This window comes from Corvus cornix, chromosome 10 (genome assembly GCF_000738735.6).
Source record: "Corvus cornix cornix isolate S_Up_H32 chromosome 10, ASM73873v5, whole genome shotgun sequence".
Lineage (NCBI taxonomy): Eukaryota > Metazoa > Chordata > Aves > Passeriformes > Corvidae > Corvus > Corvus cornix.
Genome location: NC_046340.1, coordinates 897211 through 917443, shown reverse-complemented (window position 1 = coordinate 917443; position 20233 = coordinate 897211). Strand labels below are relative to the sequence as shown.

The 20233-nt window shown below is 41.9% G+C and overlaps 1 protein-coding gene across 16 annotated transcripts in view; it reads right to left on the bottom strand.

Annotated features, from left to right (window-relative positions):
- Nucleotides 1-20233, bottom strand: part of MYO5A (myosin VA) — a 98644-nt gene that overhangs the window by 76798 nt on the left and 1613 nt on the right. For 15 of the 16 annotated variants that reach the window (XM_019280907.3, XM_019280911.3, XM_019280912.3 and 12 more), the window contains exons 1-3: nucleotides 11391-11624; nucleotides 1228-1338; nucleotides 2-173 (exon numbers count right to left, since the gene is read on the bottom strand). In XM_019280907.3, the coding sequence (XP_019136452.2) occupies nucleotides 2-173; nucleotides 1228-1338; nucleotides 11391-11609 (502 nt within the window). In that variant the 5' untranslated portion in view covers nucleotides 11610-11624. Of the gene's footprint in view, nucleotide 1; nucleotides 174-1227; nucleotides 1339-11390; nucleotides 11625-20233 lie in introns of those variants that run through there. The other variant, XM_039557407.1, reaches the window with a different exon arrangement.

The following is a 20233-nucleotide window of genomic DNA, read 5'->3' as shown; positions in this document are numbered from 1 at the left end:
CCACAGTAGGTATAGATGAGTTTAGAGTCTATAAAGCGAACTTTGAGGTTGTGCAGGACGGCAGGCTCGTGGAGATAACTGAGTGCTGTGAGGTCATTTTCACCAACGAGGATGTCAGGGTTCCGCAGGGGCGGGAGCTCCTTCGTCTTCGGATCGAGGCTGTACTCTAGGTCCTGAAAATCAAACAGAGACACTCGAAAGAGCTGGTGTTTAGTTTCTTAATTCAGTTCCTCCAACTATTCTTCCCAGCAAAACATGCTCAAGGTAAAAACACCACAACGCAAGATTTCAATTATCTAGTGATTTGAGTTAGCAGCTCTTTCTCCAAAAATGTCCTTGAAAATTTCCCAGAGGGGTTTTCTATATGTACAACAGGCAACTGTATGGAGATACCATCTTTTCAGACTATTACTTAAGCAAACCCCATGCTTCTGCTGCCATATCTTTTTACTGGATAAACCAAAACATGCTACATCACAAACCTAACCAGCTTTTCCCCATTGCTTTCCTCTTGAGTGGAACAGGCAGGGGAAGCAGATTCCCACCAATCTACAGCCAGCTTCATACACAGTAACACAACATGGGAACGTTGGGAGAACACCATGAAGAACATAAAAACTGAAAAAAATGCTACTTAGAACCTTTCTTGGATATAAATTCATCTCTAATATAGATGTTTTAATTGCATCTGTCTCTAGATCTAAAATCACTTAATTTACCTGCTATTTCCATGGAAAAATTAAACTAAAAGGATGTGAGCTTTTCACAGACATGTCATCATTTCTCAACACTGTACACAGCACCCTTTTTGCAATGCCCTTAATCCTTGCCCTTTTTATCTTTATTAATTTTCTGCTGGTTATGTTCAACTTAAAAGTCACAGTTCTTTCTCTGCAACACTGTTCTCCTAGCAACCCTGTCTCCCTGGAATAGCAAACCAGGGCTATACATTTAATGGCATAAGTAGAAAAAGATGATGCAACTGAACATAAAAGGCAGTGGATAAAAGCGACTGCTTTTTAATTTATTTTAAAAAGGCAAAATTGATTTTTGTAACCAAGCAGTAAAATTTGTCACACCAAAAAATGCTGCAGAAAGTGAGTGGACAAAAGCAATTGCACACACCTAAATACAGCTATATTTTGACAGCACAGCTTCCTGCAATAGATACATCAGTCTCTGGTTGAGAACAAGAACTATCAGCTTACAAACAATATACAGACTTACCTTGCCCTCTTCAAGTCGAAGCTGGAGGACTTTATCTCCAGGTTTATAATCTTTAAGAAGTTCTGCTGACTTCCAGACCTCCTCTGGATCAGGGATCCAAACCCTGGCATACTGCAGTACAACAACAGCAAGAGATCAGTGAGCTTTTGTTGCACTATAGTTAAATCAATACACATGACACTAAAAGGATTCTTTTTTCCATTTTAGATACATGTTTAACAGATAAACTCTTATCAAGAGGCAAGTTAATTAGTACATCTGAGGTGAATAACTTGTTCTATTGATAAATGGCTACACAAGCATAATTTTATTGCCTATGCAGAGACAAAAAGGCATTTTCCATGTAAAAGATATTCCAAGACACATGCTCTATGCTGAAAATCTACAAAGTAAAAAAAAAAAAAGAAGTGTTTTCAGAAAGATCAAAAATTTGGCTATCCAAAAAAACTCTTTGAGTAAGTTCTAAACGCATTTGTAGCACATTTTATAGCCATTTTTGCCTTTTTCCCCCCCCCCAAAGAGAACACTATGGCCCATCTGTGTTAATTTAGGCAAAGCTGCCTGATCAGGGGTTAAAAGCTCTTTCCTCTGTAGTTACAGAGAGCTAGTTTAGAAATGATTATATCCAGAATGCCAAAAGAAAAAAACGGAAAAGATTTGGTTGAAAAGGCCTCCAGATAACAGAAAAAAAACCCACAACAAACCAGATTCCCATTAATGACTATTTTCATACAAACTTTATTCATAAAAGTAACCCAGTGCAAACATATGATTTGTTTTCAAAAACAGCAAGAATATTCATATTTTTAAATGAGTGAAGATACAATGGTTACCTCATTCAAGAATCAATTAAAGACTTATGGAAACCATCTGGTTACAAATACAGTCACATGGACATGCAAATACACACATATGAAAACAGCTCTTGAGTAGAACAAGGAAAAGGCTGTGACATTTTTAACATGTTACAGCTCCTGAACCAATGCTCTTGCAATGCCTAGAGAGCACTGAGATCACACCACACCCAGCACCTTTGCAAACAAAACAGCTTCTGGGCTCTGGAGGTGCACTCATACACCTCATTGCAAAACATTCTCAATCCTATAACATATTTGTCAAAGCATGGCATTTGATGGCAGAGAAAACTGCATTTGGTCACACACAGCTTCACCACCTAACATCTTACACAACTTATTTTTGTATAGCTGCTTCTGCCTCAAAGAATGCTGAAGCTTTTTTCCCCACTTATAAACACAGTTTTCCCACTAAGGAAAATTACAAACTGCTTGTTTCTGCTAGGGATTTTCTGAAAGACTTAATGAAAAACTTCATATTGCTTTCCTGCTGCAAGACAGGACCCAATAAAACTGAGCAGCAGTTTAGGGAGCAGGACCTGCACAGCCCCAGCCCCTGGCCCACGACAGGGAAGTGCACCTGCCCAGCTGGAGGCTCAGTGCCTGCAATAATTTTGAACTTCAGGAAGCAATTTGCTTCCCATACCCGTGATGATCCTCAAGAACAGTGCACATGAGTAATTTACAACAGCCTAAATCAATGGCTTTTACCCATAACACAGGGCAGCCTTTAAAGCACTGCCTTCACCCCAAGAGCTCCCAAGCTCCTGAAAACCTTACACCACGCACACAAACCAATTCTCTGTACCGAGTGAAAGGAGAAAGATCATGAAATAAATAAATAAAAACTCACTTTCATCATTCCCACTACACAGTATGTCATGCTCCCACACCTGGCCTTTCTCCATCATCACTGGGCATTAATGCCAGCCCTAAAATCTACTTTATACAAAGACAAGCAGCTTTGCTCTTTGTAGTCAGTTTCTGCTTGTGTAGCTTATTTTTTTCTTTGAGCTTTGTTAGTTCCATATATATTTGCTAGTGTTTTCAGTGCGAAAGTGCTGCATTACTTTATTATTTGTATAACCTCTTCCCCACTCCCCAATAGATAAATTATTTGAAAAATGAAAGATCCCCAAAACAATTCTTCAGTATGTGCTCCTGCCAATCACAGAGCACCGTATATAACAACAGAGGAAACCAGCAGCAGAAGGCACAGTTTGGGCATGTGGATTAGCTGTTTTCAGCCCTTCTGCATCCCCAATTCACAAGGCAAGAAACCTTGTCTGAGCTAACAAGTGCATGTGCAATGCAAGCACAAACCCACAGAAACTACAAAGTAAGTCCAAAATAATTAAACAGGACTTGACAGTAGAGGTGCCATATTAAAGTCAAGTAGAATGCTAAGGAACAGTGTTTTCTTTCCACTTGGTTTGAAACAAAAGAGACCCTGTAAAACTTCATAATTCATAAACTCATTATTTCATATAATAGTAATTTCAAATCACAATTTCATATCATAATTTCAAATCAAAAAATCAGTAATTCGTAAGGTACATATATCCAAACATAGCACAATACACTTGTTCTCAGAATTCTTTTATTTTAAAAAAACCCGAAATCCCAAAAAACAAAACCCTGCCAGAAATCAGGGCAGTTTTTTCAGTTTAACAAAAGACTCTCCAGACACAGCTGCAGACTGAATTCATACCACACTTCAGCCAGGTTCCATCGCCAAGATGCAACAGAAGTTCCCCATCCCCAATATTTCTGATAGGATATTCCTTCGAAGGAATTAACAGAAAGCAAAGTAAATGTGAAAGAGGAAAGCATATAAATGTTGTCTAGCAAAAAGGACCAGCAGGCTGATTTCCTTTAGGCTACACAAAGAAAAGTTTCCTGACCAAAGAAAGGCAGCAGCCTGAAAGACACAAATGCTGATAACCTGAAGCAGCAAATGCTGTGTGGCAGTTTCTAACTATGTGATCCACGGCAGCATGAAAGAGGCATCTTTAATTTATCCAGCTAAAACTGTACATTTTCTACTGTCTAGAGAAGGGAAAGAGAAAGCAGAAAGCACATCACCATAGAAACTGAGCTACTACAGACAGCTGAACCTTCCATGACATATCCCTACAGATATTAAAGCCATCCTATGAGTGCTAGGCTGTAGCTTTTCATCTCCAGCATCAGAGCCTAGCCTTAAATCCCTGCCAAAGAAAACACCTGGTAAAAGGAATGGGTGGGAGGAAAAAGAGACAAGTTCCTAATCATAAGTACTGAATCATTTCACAACATTCTCACCTCATTAACTTAGCAGAATGGTTTGCAAAATCAGATTTTCATGCTGTCTTTTATATAATCAGTTGATACTAAAATTCCATTGCTGCCTAGCCTTTAATGGGATCCAACCCCACAGAGGAAAACAAAGCACCAACACTGGTGGAAACAGGACCAAGGGCCTCTCTTGGGAAATACCTTACACTGGTATCTGCTATTCATCCCTCTTTATTTACTAGTACATAAAATAGAGTTTATGACAACATTAGAATAAGGCTAAAATAAGATAAACTTCTAGTGACACTGATTTACAAATCGGCCTTATAAAAAGGCAAGGAAATTCTAGTTTAAAAATTACTATGGTGTCTAAAATTCTAGCACTGAAATGGCAATATAAATTACAGCAAGAATTGAATGAACTTTACTTTAATTGTCCTGATTATGATCCATGAATACATTACTCCTTGTGGTAGTTCAAGGCAAATTCTGACCCACCAAAAAAAAAAAAAACCCAAAAAAAACCCCAAAACCTTCTGATAGGGGAGATACAAGTTTTGACTTAAGGAAAGGCCATGAAATTAAATTTTAGATAAATATTACTACCTTTCATGCCAGCCCAAGCTTACCACTAGTGTCACTTGCACTTTATATTTCAGTACTGATTTGGCTCAAATAAAGAGCTCTGCTGTCCATGTAACTCCTTCCTCTGTGGATAGGATTCTGGCTCAACACTGACAACTCCCTCTCCTCACTGGAGATGTGGGACTGGGAGAGGCACGGGGAGGACACACAGCACGTCCTCCCACCCTACAACAAAGGATACCCGCAGCCCAGCATCCACAGCACCACTGCTTAACCTAGACTAGTTTGAAAGGCAGGATGAAAATAGAAGGGATACAGATGAGATGTCCTGGAATTCAGAAGAAAATTAAATAATTAAATGCACAATGACAGGACTATTTCAGATCTCAGTTTCCTGACTCTCTTCCAGCCTCAGCAGACCAACATAAAAAACCCAGCATCTCCAAAATCCCCTGGAAGCACTTGTTCAAGGAAGGACAAGATGGGCAATAGTTTATTGATATCTACAAAGCAACTCCAAAAGAGTTCACAGCAAAACAACAAACACAGAAGTTTTCACGTCTTACTGGTGGGTCAGAAGGTTGGCTGCATTACTACAATTTTACAAAATAAGAAAATATAATAGAAAATCACAGTATTCTGTCATACCTCAGGATTTCATCTTAGATCACATGAAGAAATCAGCAGACTATAATAATTATCTATCAAATGAGACCATATGACTCACAAAGCCTCTCTTGTGAGATATTAACCTCTTGAAGTACTAATTGACATTGCTGACAAAACTGAATTAGCAATGCAAGCGGCTCAGCAGTCTTGTCAGCAGGCAAATACTTTTCTACTTCCATTGCACAACCACAAACACAGCAGAAGGAGATACAGCTATCTTCCCAGCTCACCAGCTCTTTGGGTAAGAGCTGAAAGGGTTTGTTAAATGATCTACACCCTAGAAGGAAAAAGGAAATTTCAACTCAGAGAAAGCTGTCCCTAGTTTCTCAGCACAACCTATCCATATAAGTAAACTTGTATGATTTTCACTTCAGCAGAGATCATCTCTTTTTTTATTTACAGACAGCCTCAAAAACCACAGTCTTTCACATGTTAACTGAAAAAAATATGCGAGACATTGCCCCCCTCCCTTTCAAGAATGACCTCGGGTCCGGGTAGGAATAAAGCAGCTCATTTATGTCTGGATCAAAGAGACACCGTCAATTCTGGCAGCATGAGCTGAAGGAGCCAGTGGAACAGCAACAGCTGGTGAAAGCCAAAGCCAAATTTCACCAAAATTATTCAATGTCAACTTGTTGCTGACTGAACATGGCCACCTGGAGAGAGCAGGCTGCACTGTTAGGCTGGAAAAAGAAAAGTGTCTCTGCTAGTAAGGTGTAACAACAAAACAGAGCACAAAGTCATCAAAGTTCACACTGCAGGGGTGTTGAACTGATCTATGCAAAATGCAGAGTTATTACAAAAGGATTTCTGAGCTGTGGATTTCCTTGGCCAGGCTTGCTTTGAAAACACAATTTGATGAATAATTTCTCTTCAGCTTTATATTTTCCCCTATGCTTGGTTCATAGTGCCACCACCAAATATAGTAATACTGAGCCTAGAAATACTTGAAACAGCAAAGTTCAGTTTTTAAAAGCTCTACATAAGCAGATCGACAGCCAGCTGAGTAACAGGCAAACACAAATCCTAACGTGACCAGTCTGGAATCCCACAAAGAGATCACGATCCCTCACACAGCAGGCGCGAGGAGGTCCCGCTTCTTCCACTGCTGAGACCACTAAAATTTGTGCCACCCATCCTGTGATCCATGGGCAGTCCCAAGGACACACTGCACTCCTATGATCAGAGTGCTGCTGCTGCCTGCACTCTGAAAAGTCAGACAGGACTTTTCTCCCATAAAAATGCCAAGTAACCAGGGAGGGTTGGAAAGTAGAGCATCTCCATGACAAGCGGGCTGCTGCAAAACCTCTGACCAACTCATCTTAATTCTTCTTAGAGCCAGAGGGAAATGGAATCATTAATTTTGGAAAAAAAAAAATCCAAACAGAAATTATAGTTGTCTTAAAGGCAGTAGCACTCCTTGGGCATGGAGCATATTTTCTGTCTTGTTGCCCAGCAACAGCCATTTATAAACCTCTTGTAGAGTTTAAAGCCTGCTATTTACAAAGAATTCATTTAAAAATAAAACATTAATACAAATTCTCACTTACATTTCCCCTACTGTATATCATGATATAAATTTATCTGGGCAACAACCCCACATAATTTACCTCACATGAAGATCAAAAGCCCTGTGTTATCCTGTCTGATGGGAATTCCGTGACCAGCCACAAGCAGAGCTCCCAAACAGCATCCAGGGGACAGCAGTGACCCAGGGTCTGAGCCATCCCCTAAGCTACCAGCACTGAGTTTGCATACCACTGACACTGGGTCTGCAAATCTGGCTCACAGTTCTGCAGGTAAGGCACTGCATCTTTCACCACTCACGAGGAAACTCCTTCAATCACAGCTCAATGAGAAAAAGTCCGTTGTACTTGAGTACTTCAGCTACCCTATAAACATCCACTGCATTTGAATCGTACGGATATAAAAGCTTTATTTTCCTCCCTCCTTTCTTTCCTTCTTTTAAGGATTTTTACAAGGCATTCTTTGTATTTAGGGCCTGGGGACTAGAAACAACAAAAGCAACTTGTATGTCATTTGCCAAACGCCTTGATTGTACAAGGTACAATCAAAAACTATCAGCATCCCACACAGAATCACTGCAGCAAGATCTGTATCTTCAGCCACTGCAAAAACATCCATTGACTTACCTTTAGCTGAAAGTTAGGGATGCAAAAAAAAGCTCAATCCCAAACACAGGGTATCTATATACACTGAAATTCAGAGAAAATTATCACCCAGCAAATCTACACCTTGGGCCTGACATCAAGGCCAAAAACCGCAGTTTTACTTTAAAATATCAAATCTATCAAAGAACAGTTATATCCCAAGGTCGTAATTGATACGATTTTCCTAAGAAATATTTTTAAGGACTTAAAACATGTGAAATGTTTAAAAGTCGTGCATTTTCTTCACCTTTAAAACCACAGCTTTCTGCATTTTATGTTGATTGTACTTGACCTTCTCTTCAAAATGTCGTACAGAGGGAGACAGATGTGGTTTATAATCAGCTGTTATTAACCCAGACAATACTTCAGCTATTTAAATGCTGCCCATTCACCCCCCTAAGCTGCTGCATGTGGGAACAGCTCTTGTTAGCTCCTGTTGTACTTCACAGATCCCCTTTCACAGGCTCTTCTCCACCCTCCCCAAGCAGCCAGCCATCCTCAGCCAGTGGCCACGGCTACATCGTGTACTCTGTGACTTACTGGGCATGTGATGCCAGCACCACCCTGCTGAAACCCCTGGGCAGCGATGGGAAGTCACATGGGACACTGCTTGGGTACACCCTGGATTTGCCTACGTGATGCTGCTGAGAGAGCTTAATCAAGGCTGTATGATCAACTACAGAAAAATGAGACATGTTTCACAAAGTGGCCCAGCCAGTCTGTTAAAAGAGAAGCACAGATACATCCTTCCCTATGTCCCTGCCACTACCACGAGCCCACGTGGATGGCAGGGACATAAGGAAGGATGACAAGGAGTGATGCTCCTGCACCTCTGGCCTGAAGCTCCCCACCCATCCCAGCTCCCCAGAGGACACCTCATACTCCACCAGTCAGCAGCAAAGCTGCAGTGTAATAACCCACCACAAACCCTCAGTGAAACAGCAGCGCTGCTATCTTATTTCATGCAATATGCTATTCTCATTTAATTCAGTTCATTTAAAATAAACCAGGCTTAAAAATACACATTCACAGAAACAGCAATGCTGAAGAAAATTTTGTGTTTGAAAGTGTTTTGATTTCTAGACCTGTCAGAGGAATGAATGAGGCTCTGAAGAATCTTCAGAGGAGATGGCAGTAGCAGCGAGATCAAACCCACCAATGTTCTGGACACTGCTTGAGGCACAAAACAGCTGAGTAATCACAGTAAGATCTGCAAAAACACCGAACAGAAGTGTATCGCCTATCACAGACTGAGTGACAAGAAGAATATTCTGACTCATGTAAAATTTCCTTTGTGGTCATACCCACACAGAGAGGCAAACACTCTGTTGCATTTCGATCTGTACCACCAGAATGAAGGCCAGCAATGAATTATATGCTAGTGATTTCAGAAAGAAGTTAATTATAAGTCTGCCTTAAAACTCACAATTCATTCAACCTGAAAAACATGTTACAAGAATTGTACAAGAGTGGCCACAAGAAATTTAAGGGCAAATGAAACAACTGCAGTTACCGTGAATATTCAGCTAATGAGACATGTTGCACTGAAAGAAACAGCATTAAGGAAAGGATGCATGATTTCATGTTTGTGTGCTTACAGTGAATGCTTCTCCAATTTAAAAACTTTAAAAAAGCCTACACCTAAGAACATAAAAAAAAAATAAAAATTCAACATGTCGTGATTAAATGCATGGGTGTCTAAATTTAAGATTCAAGAACACAAACATTGTAAGAGCAAATAAAACAAGTGGCTGCAGGATTTTGTTTTAAGATGATGCAAGCCATAATAAAGACTTGACAGCATAACTAAATGGATAAATAGACATAATTTCCAGACTCCTGGTCCAAATTCAGTCCAGATCTTTGTGCTTCTTCCCTATTTTTCATGCTGATGTCACACAACAAAACACTGACTTCACTTTCTCAAGTTCTTAGATGGATTTAAAATCTTACAGGAGCTTTCTACAATTATTTTCCCCAAAGTTTCTGGAGACCTGGCAGACAGGAGACAGCACCCCTGCAGCGCTCCTCACAGCACAGAGCCAGCCCCAGTTTCACCCCAGGATGGAAGGGGCTGCCTGCAGCTGGGGCTCCCGGCTCACGCACACAGCAGGAGGAAGCGCTGCCTTCGGCCTCAGAGCCTCTGCCTCAGCACACAGCCACCTGCATCACTGCCGTGGCATCGCCTGCTGGACCCTGTACTGCGCAGGGTGGGACAATAAAGGGCTGCACTCATCAGACAGATGTGCTGCACCGTGCTGTGCCACAGCGCTGCAGCTTGGAACAAGAAGCTACTGAGGAAGTAGTGGAGCCGTAACTGCTCACCTAGCTCACAGAGGTGAAACAAGGCTTCATTTTCTGCTATCTGTAAAACATCTGGACAATTGCTGACTTAATTGTGAAAGTTTAATTTAAAAGTTAAAAATTAAAGTAAATATATTTGAGAGTAGATAAGGCTGTACTTTTCGGAGTGCCTTTCTGCAAAGTTGAGCTCAAGTCCAAAAGCACCATCTTATTTTTACTTAATCCTAGCCCCCAAAAAGTCACATTTAAAGTAAAACACCAAACGGAGGTTTTAAAAATCAAAGATTAACTGAGTATTTTTTGTTAGACCAACACAGAAGCCTCAGGCTGAGATGCAGTTGCATCATTAAAACAGAGCTGACTTAGCTTGAGTTATTCAAGGAGAACTAGTTTTAGTCAGCTAGCCCAGACCGTAGCTGTCATCATGGACCGGTCCACAGCACAGACACCCTTCTGCTCTACTGCAACAGCAAACTGACACCAGTGAAGCACATCTAATGAACCATATTTAGTTCCACCAGTCCTTCATGGGAAATTAACAGTAATTTACAGGAAGACCTCACACAAGGAAACCAGAGTGACCTGGCAAGCTCAAACTCAAAACCAGCGAGCAGAGTTAGACCTCCCCAAGAGCTGGGGGAAGCTGTGAAAGCAGAACTGGGGTTAGTGGCCACAGAGCTGCTCTCAAAAACTCCCCAGCAAGAGCAGCAGCATTACTTCCCCTGTCCTGGCAGCCCCTCACGGAACAGGCACCGGAGGTGCAGCGGGGCCGCGCCGGCTGCGAGCGCCCCGGAGCCCCAGCAGCCGCTGCCCCCGACTGCCACGGCAGCTCATGGGAAGCACCCCGGAGCTGCACAGACAAGGGAAGTTACACCCTTTCACACTACTTGAAGCATACTTTCAAGCATACCACACTTAGAGAAACTATCCCGCTCCTTTTCTCTGCAAGTGTTCTCTCTTTGATTGCTCGCAGAAAGTTTCAATCAGCTTTACAGTTCCAACGCGTACGGCTGTCACAAGGAAGAAGTGTACCAAGACATGAAATTCTAACAACTTCTGCAAATGCCTCTCCTCATGCAAGATTTTTTCTAAGTGCAATGATCTCCTAAACAATGAATTTAATGTCTGACAAAAAGTCTTCTTTATGTATCTCCAAGATCCTAAGTCCAAACTCAACTGAAATCCTTATCAATAAACTCTTATACTGTAATACTATAATACTAATAAGCACTTATATGCTTAGCTATACAGTACTACATGCCTATGTTAAAACCAAGAAAACAACTGAACATATTCTACTTACTTTAACATACATATACTCTAAAACATCTATTTCCATCCCGTATCTCCAGCAACAGAGATTTTCAGCACTTTCAGATGCAGCTGGTATTTCCTTTCCAGGCAAAATAGGCTCAATCTCCATGGAACATATTTCCATATCTCTTGTGTTGGTGTATACTATCTCATAAGGCAACTTGGGAATCTCTCTCTCTGGTTTCCCCAGCAAAACAACTGAGGTCATCTGCTTTAAAGATACTTATGAATAACCCATGGAGTCTGCAGAAAGTAATGTGTGACAAGCCATGTTGGGGCAATGAATTCCCTCATTGTTAGACTGACTCATAATATTTTTAGGTTATTTCTCTGGCTCTACAAAGCACAAGAGTGTCCTCCTGTAAATCACAAACTAGTTGTAAAATTCTCCTGTCTTGTGATAATCAAATGGAAGAACTCAAGGACACCACTGGTAACTGGAGCAAGACTTTATGATTTTTCATATTCATGGGTAGGTACATCACTCAAATGAGAGATTCCTGTTTTTCCATATTTAGAACTGTCAAACTAGAAACACACAGTTTATATCTACCCATACAGCAGCCCTGGAAAACAACATGACAAACCACATGCCACACTTACCCTGTGTGAGCTGCTACAAACACAGAATGAGAGCTCTTCAAAGCAATGCGGCTTTAGCCTTTACATTTAATCTTAAAGCAAAGGATCTCATCAGACCACAATGTAAGTGGCCTGGAAGAGTCTGTTTTCAACCCTCCTCCTGCCTCCTAAGAGCTAAATAAACTCAACAAGCTACATCTGCTAATTGCCAGGGGCAATGTGAATGACCCTAACAGCCTCACCCTATAGCCACACCTGAAGCAGGGTTAAAAGGAAAAACGGAGACTTGATGAGCAGTGAGAGAAATGCAACAGCTTCCAAGATGTTCAGAAAGTAGCCACAACTTTCACCAAACAGCACAGAACTGACAGACACAAAAACAGAGCTGCATTCCTGACTGATTCTCCTCCAGTCTAATCCTCATATTGCTCCCTCAAACTATTCGTGATCATGGTGACTTCTCACTCGTACTTGTTTTTTGATGTTATGTTTGTACCTTCTTCTCCCTCAACATTCTAAGAAGCTTTACCCCAGCCTTGAGTACCTCCATAGCATTATTATTCAGGGAAAGATCTTGCTCTTGTCACTGACTAACAGGCCAAAGAAACTAAATCCATGCCACTAAGGAGAACAGGTGTAAAACACAAGATCTCTGCTTCTGTAAGTAATCCATTTGCACCTTAAAATTTACATTAAAATTTGCAGATACATTAAAAGTTGAGTCTTTAAAAGTATCTGCAATCCACAGACATTCAATGGAGTGGAGTCTTTAAACTTCATTAGCAGTGCCTAATGTTTCCTGTGCTTACCTTCCAGCTGCTTAACATCCACAATTCAGCAAGGAAGGCACTTCCTAATGTAACCACATTAACTACTTTGCCTCTTTAAAAAACAAACAAACAAACAAAAAACCAACAGAAAATCAAAACACACAGAACCCACACAAACTGTTTTAACAGCATTGATTTCTTCTTTCTATTTTATTTGTATGTAAACAGACTGATACATAGAAACAAACTACTAAATACTGCAACTAGCTGCAAGCAGCAAGCAAAGCAGCTGTACTGTGACAGGAAAGGCACAGGGAGTGACCTGCAAGACCAGGAAGACCCCAAAATCACCAAGATCATCAGCTCGGTAACTCTGTGGTCTTCATGTCTGTGCAGTGCTGGGCAGTCCAGGTTATACATCTCACACGGTGTTTCACAGCAGGCTGCTGCCTGGAGGAGACTGAAAACATGGACTGTGCTAAAAGATGAGTGGCACCATGAGAGGGCAGGGTCCTAAAAGTGGAAGCTTCTGCTGAAAATACACTCTAGCTATTAAACATTAAAACTGGGGTTTAAGTAGACAGGCCCTAACTTATTGCAATGCTGCATACACAGAGCTTTCCTCAGAGAACTTGACAAAAGACATCCCTACGATGTATTAGTTGTTTTCCCACACGAATCATTCCTAACAGCTATAGGACAGCAAAGTTATTTCCCTGCCATAAGAAGAAATAGAGAATAAAGGGCTTGATCTTTCATAGTTATGTGCTCGATTTGAAAGCACAAAATTAAGCAATGTGTGATTACTCACACAGGATAAAGATAAATCTTTGCAGAATCAGGCTTAAGCAAACCCAGGGTTAAGCAAAGCCAAGGACACGGAGTACAAGGAGGAAATGATGCAGACCTAAGCAAAGGGTGGCACTGGCACAGGCATGTAGCACTGTTCTCTGCCAGCAGAGTCACCAAAAGCCTTGCCATTAGTGTTGGTAAACAAGGCCTTAGCAACCCAATCATACAACTCTGCGTCATGGATCCAGCTCCAGAGTAAAGCCAGCAAAAGGGAAAGTTACAGCCACTGGCTCTGTACTGAGTCAGTGAATTCAAAACAGTCTGAATTTTTTCTGTCTCCCGTGACTTTTAGATAACAGGTTTAATTTCATGCCTACTGCGTTTCCACATTCTTAAAAGTTCTGATACCAATTTGAACCAGCCAAACTCTTAGAAACAACATCCCTGTTGTAGCATATCTTAAGTGGGGTTATGATCCATGGAAACAAGCAGAAAGGCACAGTTTGATGAAAAAGTCAGTGTCACAGACATGAAGCAAATTTCCAAGAACCATGGGTTTATTTTTGACCATAACACCATATTTTCCTGCAACAACAACCACCTATTATTAAGGATAGATAGGAAGCTCTGCCTTGCTATTTCAGCAGCAGAGAAGACAAGCAGAAGGTACATTCTGCTGCTTCAACTCATTCGAGTGCCTTGCTAATGAAGCATCAGGAACAATAGCCTTGCCCGAACGCTGTTCCTTGGCCCCGGGCCCAACTGTTCAAATACTCACTCTGAGAGTCAAGCACGATACATGCAGTAGTAAACACTGCTCCACTACAGTGAGCACAAAATTAGATCAGACATAACCTCTGCACCTTCCAGCACGCGAAGGAAAACCCAGCCAAGCAAAGGAGTTCAGACTCTGCTCATCCCTAACTTCACACATGCACACAAAGCTAAGGTGACTTTAATCAAGAGGCATAAAACAAATCCCAAACTCCCTTTTATCAGAGGAGCTCTTGCTGCTTGACAGGGCAAAGTGAAACTGGGTCCATCATCTCCCCTCTAGCCAAGATGCCTTTCAAACCAGCAACATCTGTACATGTGCTCATATACACATGCAGGTGTCAAATACCCCAGCAATACAAGCAAAACTTCAAATAATTAAATATTTACTTTGTGTATACTTTGGGCTGTCAAGGAATGAAACCTGAATTCAATTAATGTGTATAAATTACTGTATTAATGTAATAAGTAGTTACATATTAATGTGTATAAATATCTAAAGGAGGGGGTGCCAAGAGGATGGACCAGGCTCTTCTCAGTGGTGCTGAGCAACAGGACAAGAGCCAGCAGGAAGAAACTGATGCTCAGGAAGTTCCATCCTACTAATATGAGGAAGAACCTCTTTACTGGGCAGTGACTGAGCACTGGAACAGGCTGCCCAGAGAGGCTGTGGAGTCTCCCTCACGTCAGATACTCAGAACCACCTGGACACAACCCTTTGCCATGTGCTCTGGGATGGCCCTACTTAAGCAGGGAGGTTGGCCCAGATGACCCACTGTGGTCTCCTCCAACCTGACCCATTCTGTGAATGTCCCTGGAGGCCACCCCGAGCTCCACCAGGTCTGCTGCAGAGGCTAATCCAGGCACAGACCCACAGCAGGCCTGCCAGCTGCACACTGCCTTCCCTCACAGCAGAAACCATCACTGCTTAACCTCACTGCCACTTCTTGCTTTTTAAAATCCTATTAAAAATAGACCATCCAGAAACAGTGCAACCATGTGCTATTGGACATTTGTGTGACTTCCTCCAATTCAGCTGGCTCAATGAGTACATTTCAGTAACAAAAATGCTTTCTTTAATACAATAGAGATTAGGCAAGGAGTCTCACAAAGAGAGACAAACTACTTTGTTACTAGAACACATGGAGAGAATTAAACTCCCAAAGGTCCTACAAACAAACCCTAAAAGTTAGGTACATCTCTCTATCCCTTACAACACAACTGGAGCTCTCTGGCTCAACAAAAGATAATGATGGTGGTCATTACACACATTTTCTGACATAGCAGGAGCTTGGCAGCACTTTATATGATCATTTATTTATCTAAAAATTAACAGTAATCCATTACTTAACCCATCTGGCACATGCTATAAAATCGCTGCAGTAGAAGCAGACTGCAAATAACCAGTGGCAGCTCCATGTACAGGCATTACTACTCTGTAAGTGTTGCTGATGACAATTTGGGGGGGGGACCCCACGTAATCCACTAATGTTACTAGGTAAATGTTTTAATATGACATTCAAAGCATTGAACAAAAAAGATCTATTATTATAAATGGGACCTTCACAGCTCTTTACATGTAACAAAGAACCCACACAACTTTCAAGATTAGGTCTACAGAAAAAAAAAAAAAAAAAGTATTTTAAAATATAAAGCTATTATCACCCCTCCCCAAAAGCAGTTCCCATCGATGCTACACTTCCAGTGTTTCATCAGGACTACAGGATACACCCTCCCAGAAGCTATTTGTGGGCTGTGAGAAGCTTTCACAAACAGCTTGGTATCTCTTTGACCTCACCAGAGTGGCATCATTTCCTCCTCCAGACACACTCAGTGTCCAGGGGAGCAAACTGGGCTCCAGCTTAAACCACGGCTTGGGTGGCCTCCCAAGGCTCACAGTTTATTTTAACAACAGATTGCTGACACGTCACAAAACTGCTGTTGGAAAGGTAAGAGCTTTTTCAGTTTCTTCAGCTGCTGTGGCTGACACCTGACTACAGAGTATTAGCACAGGCCTGGGCCCTAGGGTACATCACCATGTCCCACAGCCATAGGGAGGAGGAGAGAGATCCAGCAGGCAGGAATTGTGCGGCAAGATGGATTTATTTAATTATTTTACAAACTCTTTTATAGACTTTTTTCTTCATAGTCTAATTGGACAAAGGACCAGCCACCCCTTGGGGGTGATTGGCTAAAATCCTAAAAGATTCATTGTCAAAATATTTTCTACTGTACCATAAACAAGACTTTTCAAGGTTGCAGGTGGCTTGGTTGTTTACATTCCCTGCTACCTCTTCTGTGAGAGAGAAAAGTCTCTCACAGACTTAGAAAATAGCAAGAAAATCCTCGCTAGCAGCATTTTTGTATCTACAACAGAGAACAGGTTTTTTTACAAAAACATAACAAAATGTCAAGGTTAGGTTAAACCAAGTACTGTTGGACTGCTGGGTAATTACATCCCCAGCACCTTTAGTTTGAAGGCACCAGGAGTAAAGTGGGTGCACACCATTGTGCCTTGGCACCGGCACAGCTGCCATCGTGTCTGTTCCATGCTTACAGAACGCTGAGATCACATGCAATAGTTTTGTTGCAAAATGTGGAATACATAAAAATTTTCCTAAGGATGTTCTTTGATGTGTGATCTTTGTATACTTTCAAGCCTAATCAACAGGAAAGGAGATTTAACCTGTGAAACAGATAGCAGCTAACAAGCTCTAAGTGATGTCCAGGTGTTTGAAAGGCAAAGTATTTGCTGGTAGAATTGCCTTAAGGTTTAGGGCTTGACATGCTTCAGTGATCTCAGGCCTACTGGGAGGTTAACAAAGCTTGGGAAGAAGGATGTCCATTAATAAAAAACTAATAAAGCCAACTCAGGCAACTGTGCTGAATCAGTTCTGACTGGGTAAAAGGTAATTCCAGCAGGGGCAGATCCTGACCACCAACTCACAGCCACCGACCCAAGAAATCACCAACCCAAAAGAAGAGAAAGACTGAGCATGCAAGACTTAGCATGAGAAGCAAGAGAATCACTAACCAACAGAAGACAGAATTCTAATTAATAAGAGAACTAGGTAACTTGTAGCCAATGAACATTAATGCCTTTGTTTGCTAAACTGTGTAACTGGTGAAAAGTTTTGGCAGTCGAGGTGCTGGCTTTGTGGACTTGCCACCCAGCACCTCTTTCTGTGCAGAACTGTAAATGAGTCAAATATCTCAACTCTGTGTGTGGATTGGCCTCTTGCACGCCGGGTGAAAGAATCTATTCTACAACAACACTGCACAGCGATATGCAGTACTATGTAATTAAAGCAGCTTTTTTCAAATCCCAAGAGAAGTCCACTAATAGGCACGGAAATTTTGAAATAGTTACATTTTCTCTCTTATGCTCAGGTTGTTTTTTGCTATATTTCCCTCCCCATGTAGCACTAACACACCCAAGCAGAGCCATTACCTGGTCAGAATCCGCTGTTTGCCGTTTTTGCTTGCAAGGATCCAGCACAAGCAGGAGAAGACCAAGCATTGTAACACCCCTGCCTTCACCCCCAGAGCAGCTGCTGCAGACAGCACAGGGATAGCAAGAAAGGCCACTTGCAATGCTGGGGACAGCACAAGCAGCTTTTTGTTCTATGCAGTTTCCTCTGACACTTCCCTAACTCAGTTTATTGCTCATAAACCCTCAAACTGAGCCATTTCAAGGTCAGCTACTGAGTTCAGCTTGCCCAGGCCATGCTCTCCAGTGAAAACTGTTTACTGATTTCTCTATGTTCAAAGGAACATTTCCACTCACTAGAACTGAAATAGGATTAGACCCTGTGTTAGGACCAAACTAGCTCATCTCAAAGATAATGCAAAGGGAGGAGCATATTGGTAGGAGCAAGAATGAAAATAAATGAATGTCTGACTGAATGGGTAAGTAAATAAATCAGTGCACTGTACACAGCCATACAAAAGTCAAACAGAAATCCCAAGAGGGCAAAGCAGCATGCTCCAGGAAAGCAGAACATGAAAGAGAAACAACTCAAACCCAGGGAAAAATAGATGGAAATGGAGAACAAAAATGTCACTGCTTCACTCTGACTTTAAAAGAGGCAGCATAAACTTAGTGTCTGATCTGTTTTGTTGATTTTTGTGTACAGGCAAGAAGAGCATGTGCTGGGGCTTGGTTTCACACCCCTGAAACTCACAAAGGTGATGTCTAACACAAAACAGGGCAGTTCCAGCAGAGCAGTCAGATGAATTCCAATTCTAGGCACAGCATTATCGCTTGTTCTTAAGTTCCACAGAAATCAAATTACACTTAACAAAAGCCAGCACATGGCCTAGATTGTCCCTATCAATTTTTATGGGTCAGCAGAAGTAGGTGTATAGCTGTTGTTGGCCAGCAGTTCCTGAAATGGCGATCAGCTACATCCAAGCATTGCTCAGTGGGGCTACAGTGAGCCAGGAACCACACCAAGATCCTCCCAAGTTTGTTTGCAAAGTCAAAGAACCAAAACTTTCAGAAATGAACTCACAGCAAGACCACCAACCTGCCAGTGATACACATCCAACAGGACAAGGCTCAAAGGTGTAACATTTTTAGTAAGAATGCCTGAGATGTAACTCATGGAACAGATTTAAGCTGCTTCACCCCAAAATTGAAGCGAATGCCCTCAAGCACAGTCTGCATTTGCAGTGTCACTGTGCACAGGAATACAAAGCCTCGCATGGTTTGGGCCCACTGCTCACCACTAGTTGTGAGTGCACTGGAGCCAGTCCTTTAACTTAAATCCAGATTTCCAGATTAATTACAACCATGACCAACTCCAAGGCTGGCTATACAGCCACCAAATTTAGAAACACACCCGGATGAATCAAAGCAATAGGGCTTTCAAAGGAGTGGCATGACTTCTTCAAAACATCTGTATCGCTGGTTTCTAACAAAAAATTATCTAGCTTGGAAAAATAAAGAGTTCCTTTCAGCTATTTCAATATGTGGTTGGGATAGTAGGTGATATTTTTATCCTGGCATGCAAAGAACCCAAACTGGAAGGCATAACATACTAGCAAAGCTGGACACACTGGAGCATACAGCAGAGCCCCACTTCCACCACCCAGCTGGAAATAAGTCTGTTCTCCCATTGTCAGACAGCATCTGAAGAAATGCTGACAACTTCTTTTCAACCCTGGTCATCCAGTCATTAACTTAACTTTACCAACAATTGTTGCAAGTTACACCAACACAGCTACCTGAACAGCATGGGCGAGCTGGGATGGGGGCAGCCAGTGGGAGAGGGTAAGAGAGCTGCCTTTGCTTCAGGGCACACACATGCACACACACAGCAGCAACGATGTGCTGAAAATTCATCCCTGACCCTGCCTGCCAGCAAAGTATCTATGCCAACACCATATGATAAGAGTTGATGCTACACGGGAAGCTCTGGTACTTTAAGCAGCTGCCCTGAATGACAATCTCTGCTTACCAGTTTAAAAAGATGTGAAATTCACTCTTTCTGTGCCTACGTATGTCTCTAAAGAGGACAAGAACAGCCTGTGGTGTGAGAGTGAAGCACAGAAGCAATCGCACTGGCCTTCATCACCCAGCGAGTCCCTGCTGCAGGATCATCCCAGCACTTGTCTGACTTCGTGTTTGCTCTTTTTACCTCAGCATGCTTTGACCTTAAATCCATTATTTATGTTACCTAATCAAGGATGAGATACTGAATGCTATTCAAACAGCATGCTGCCATTACTTGAGGAAAAAGCCAGCAGAGAAGGAAGCCAGCAGTCTCTCGAGCACCCAGCAGGTTTCCTACCCTGGCCTGTCCAACTCTGAGCCAGGCCCTCCTCAGGAATTACAAGGGGCCTTGAGCTTTCCCCTGTAACATGGTTCCAAGACAACAGCACACCCACATTTTTGGAGGAGCTTCTGACC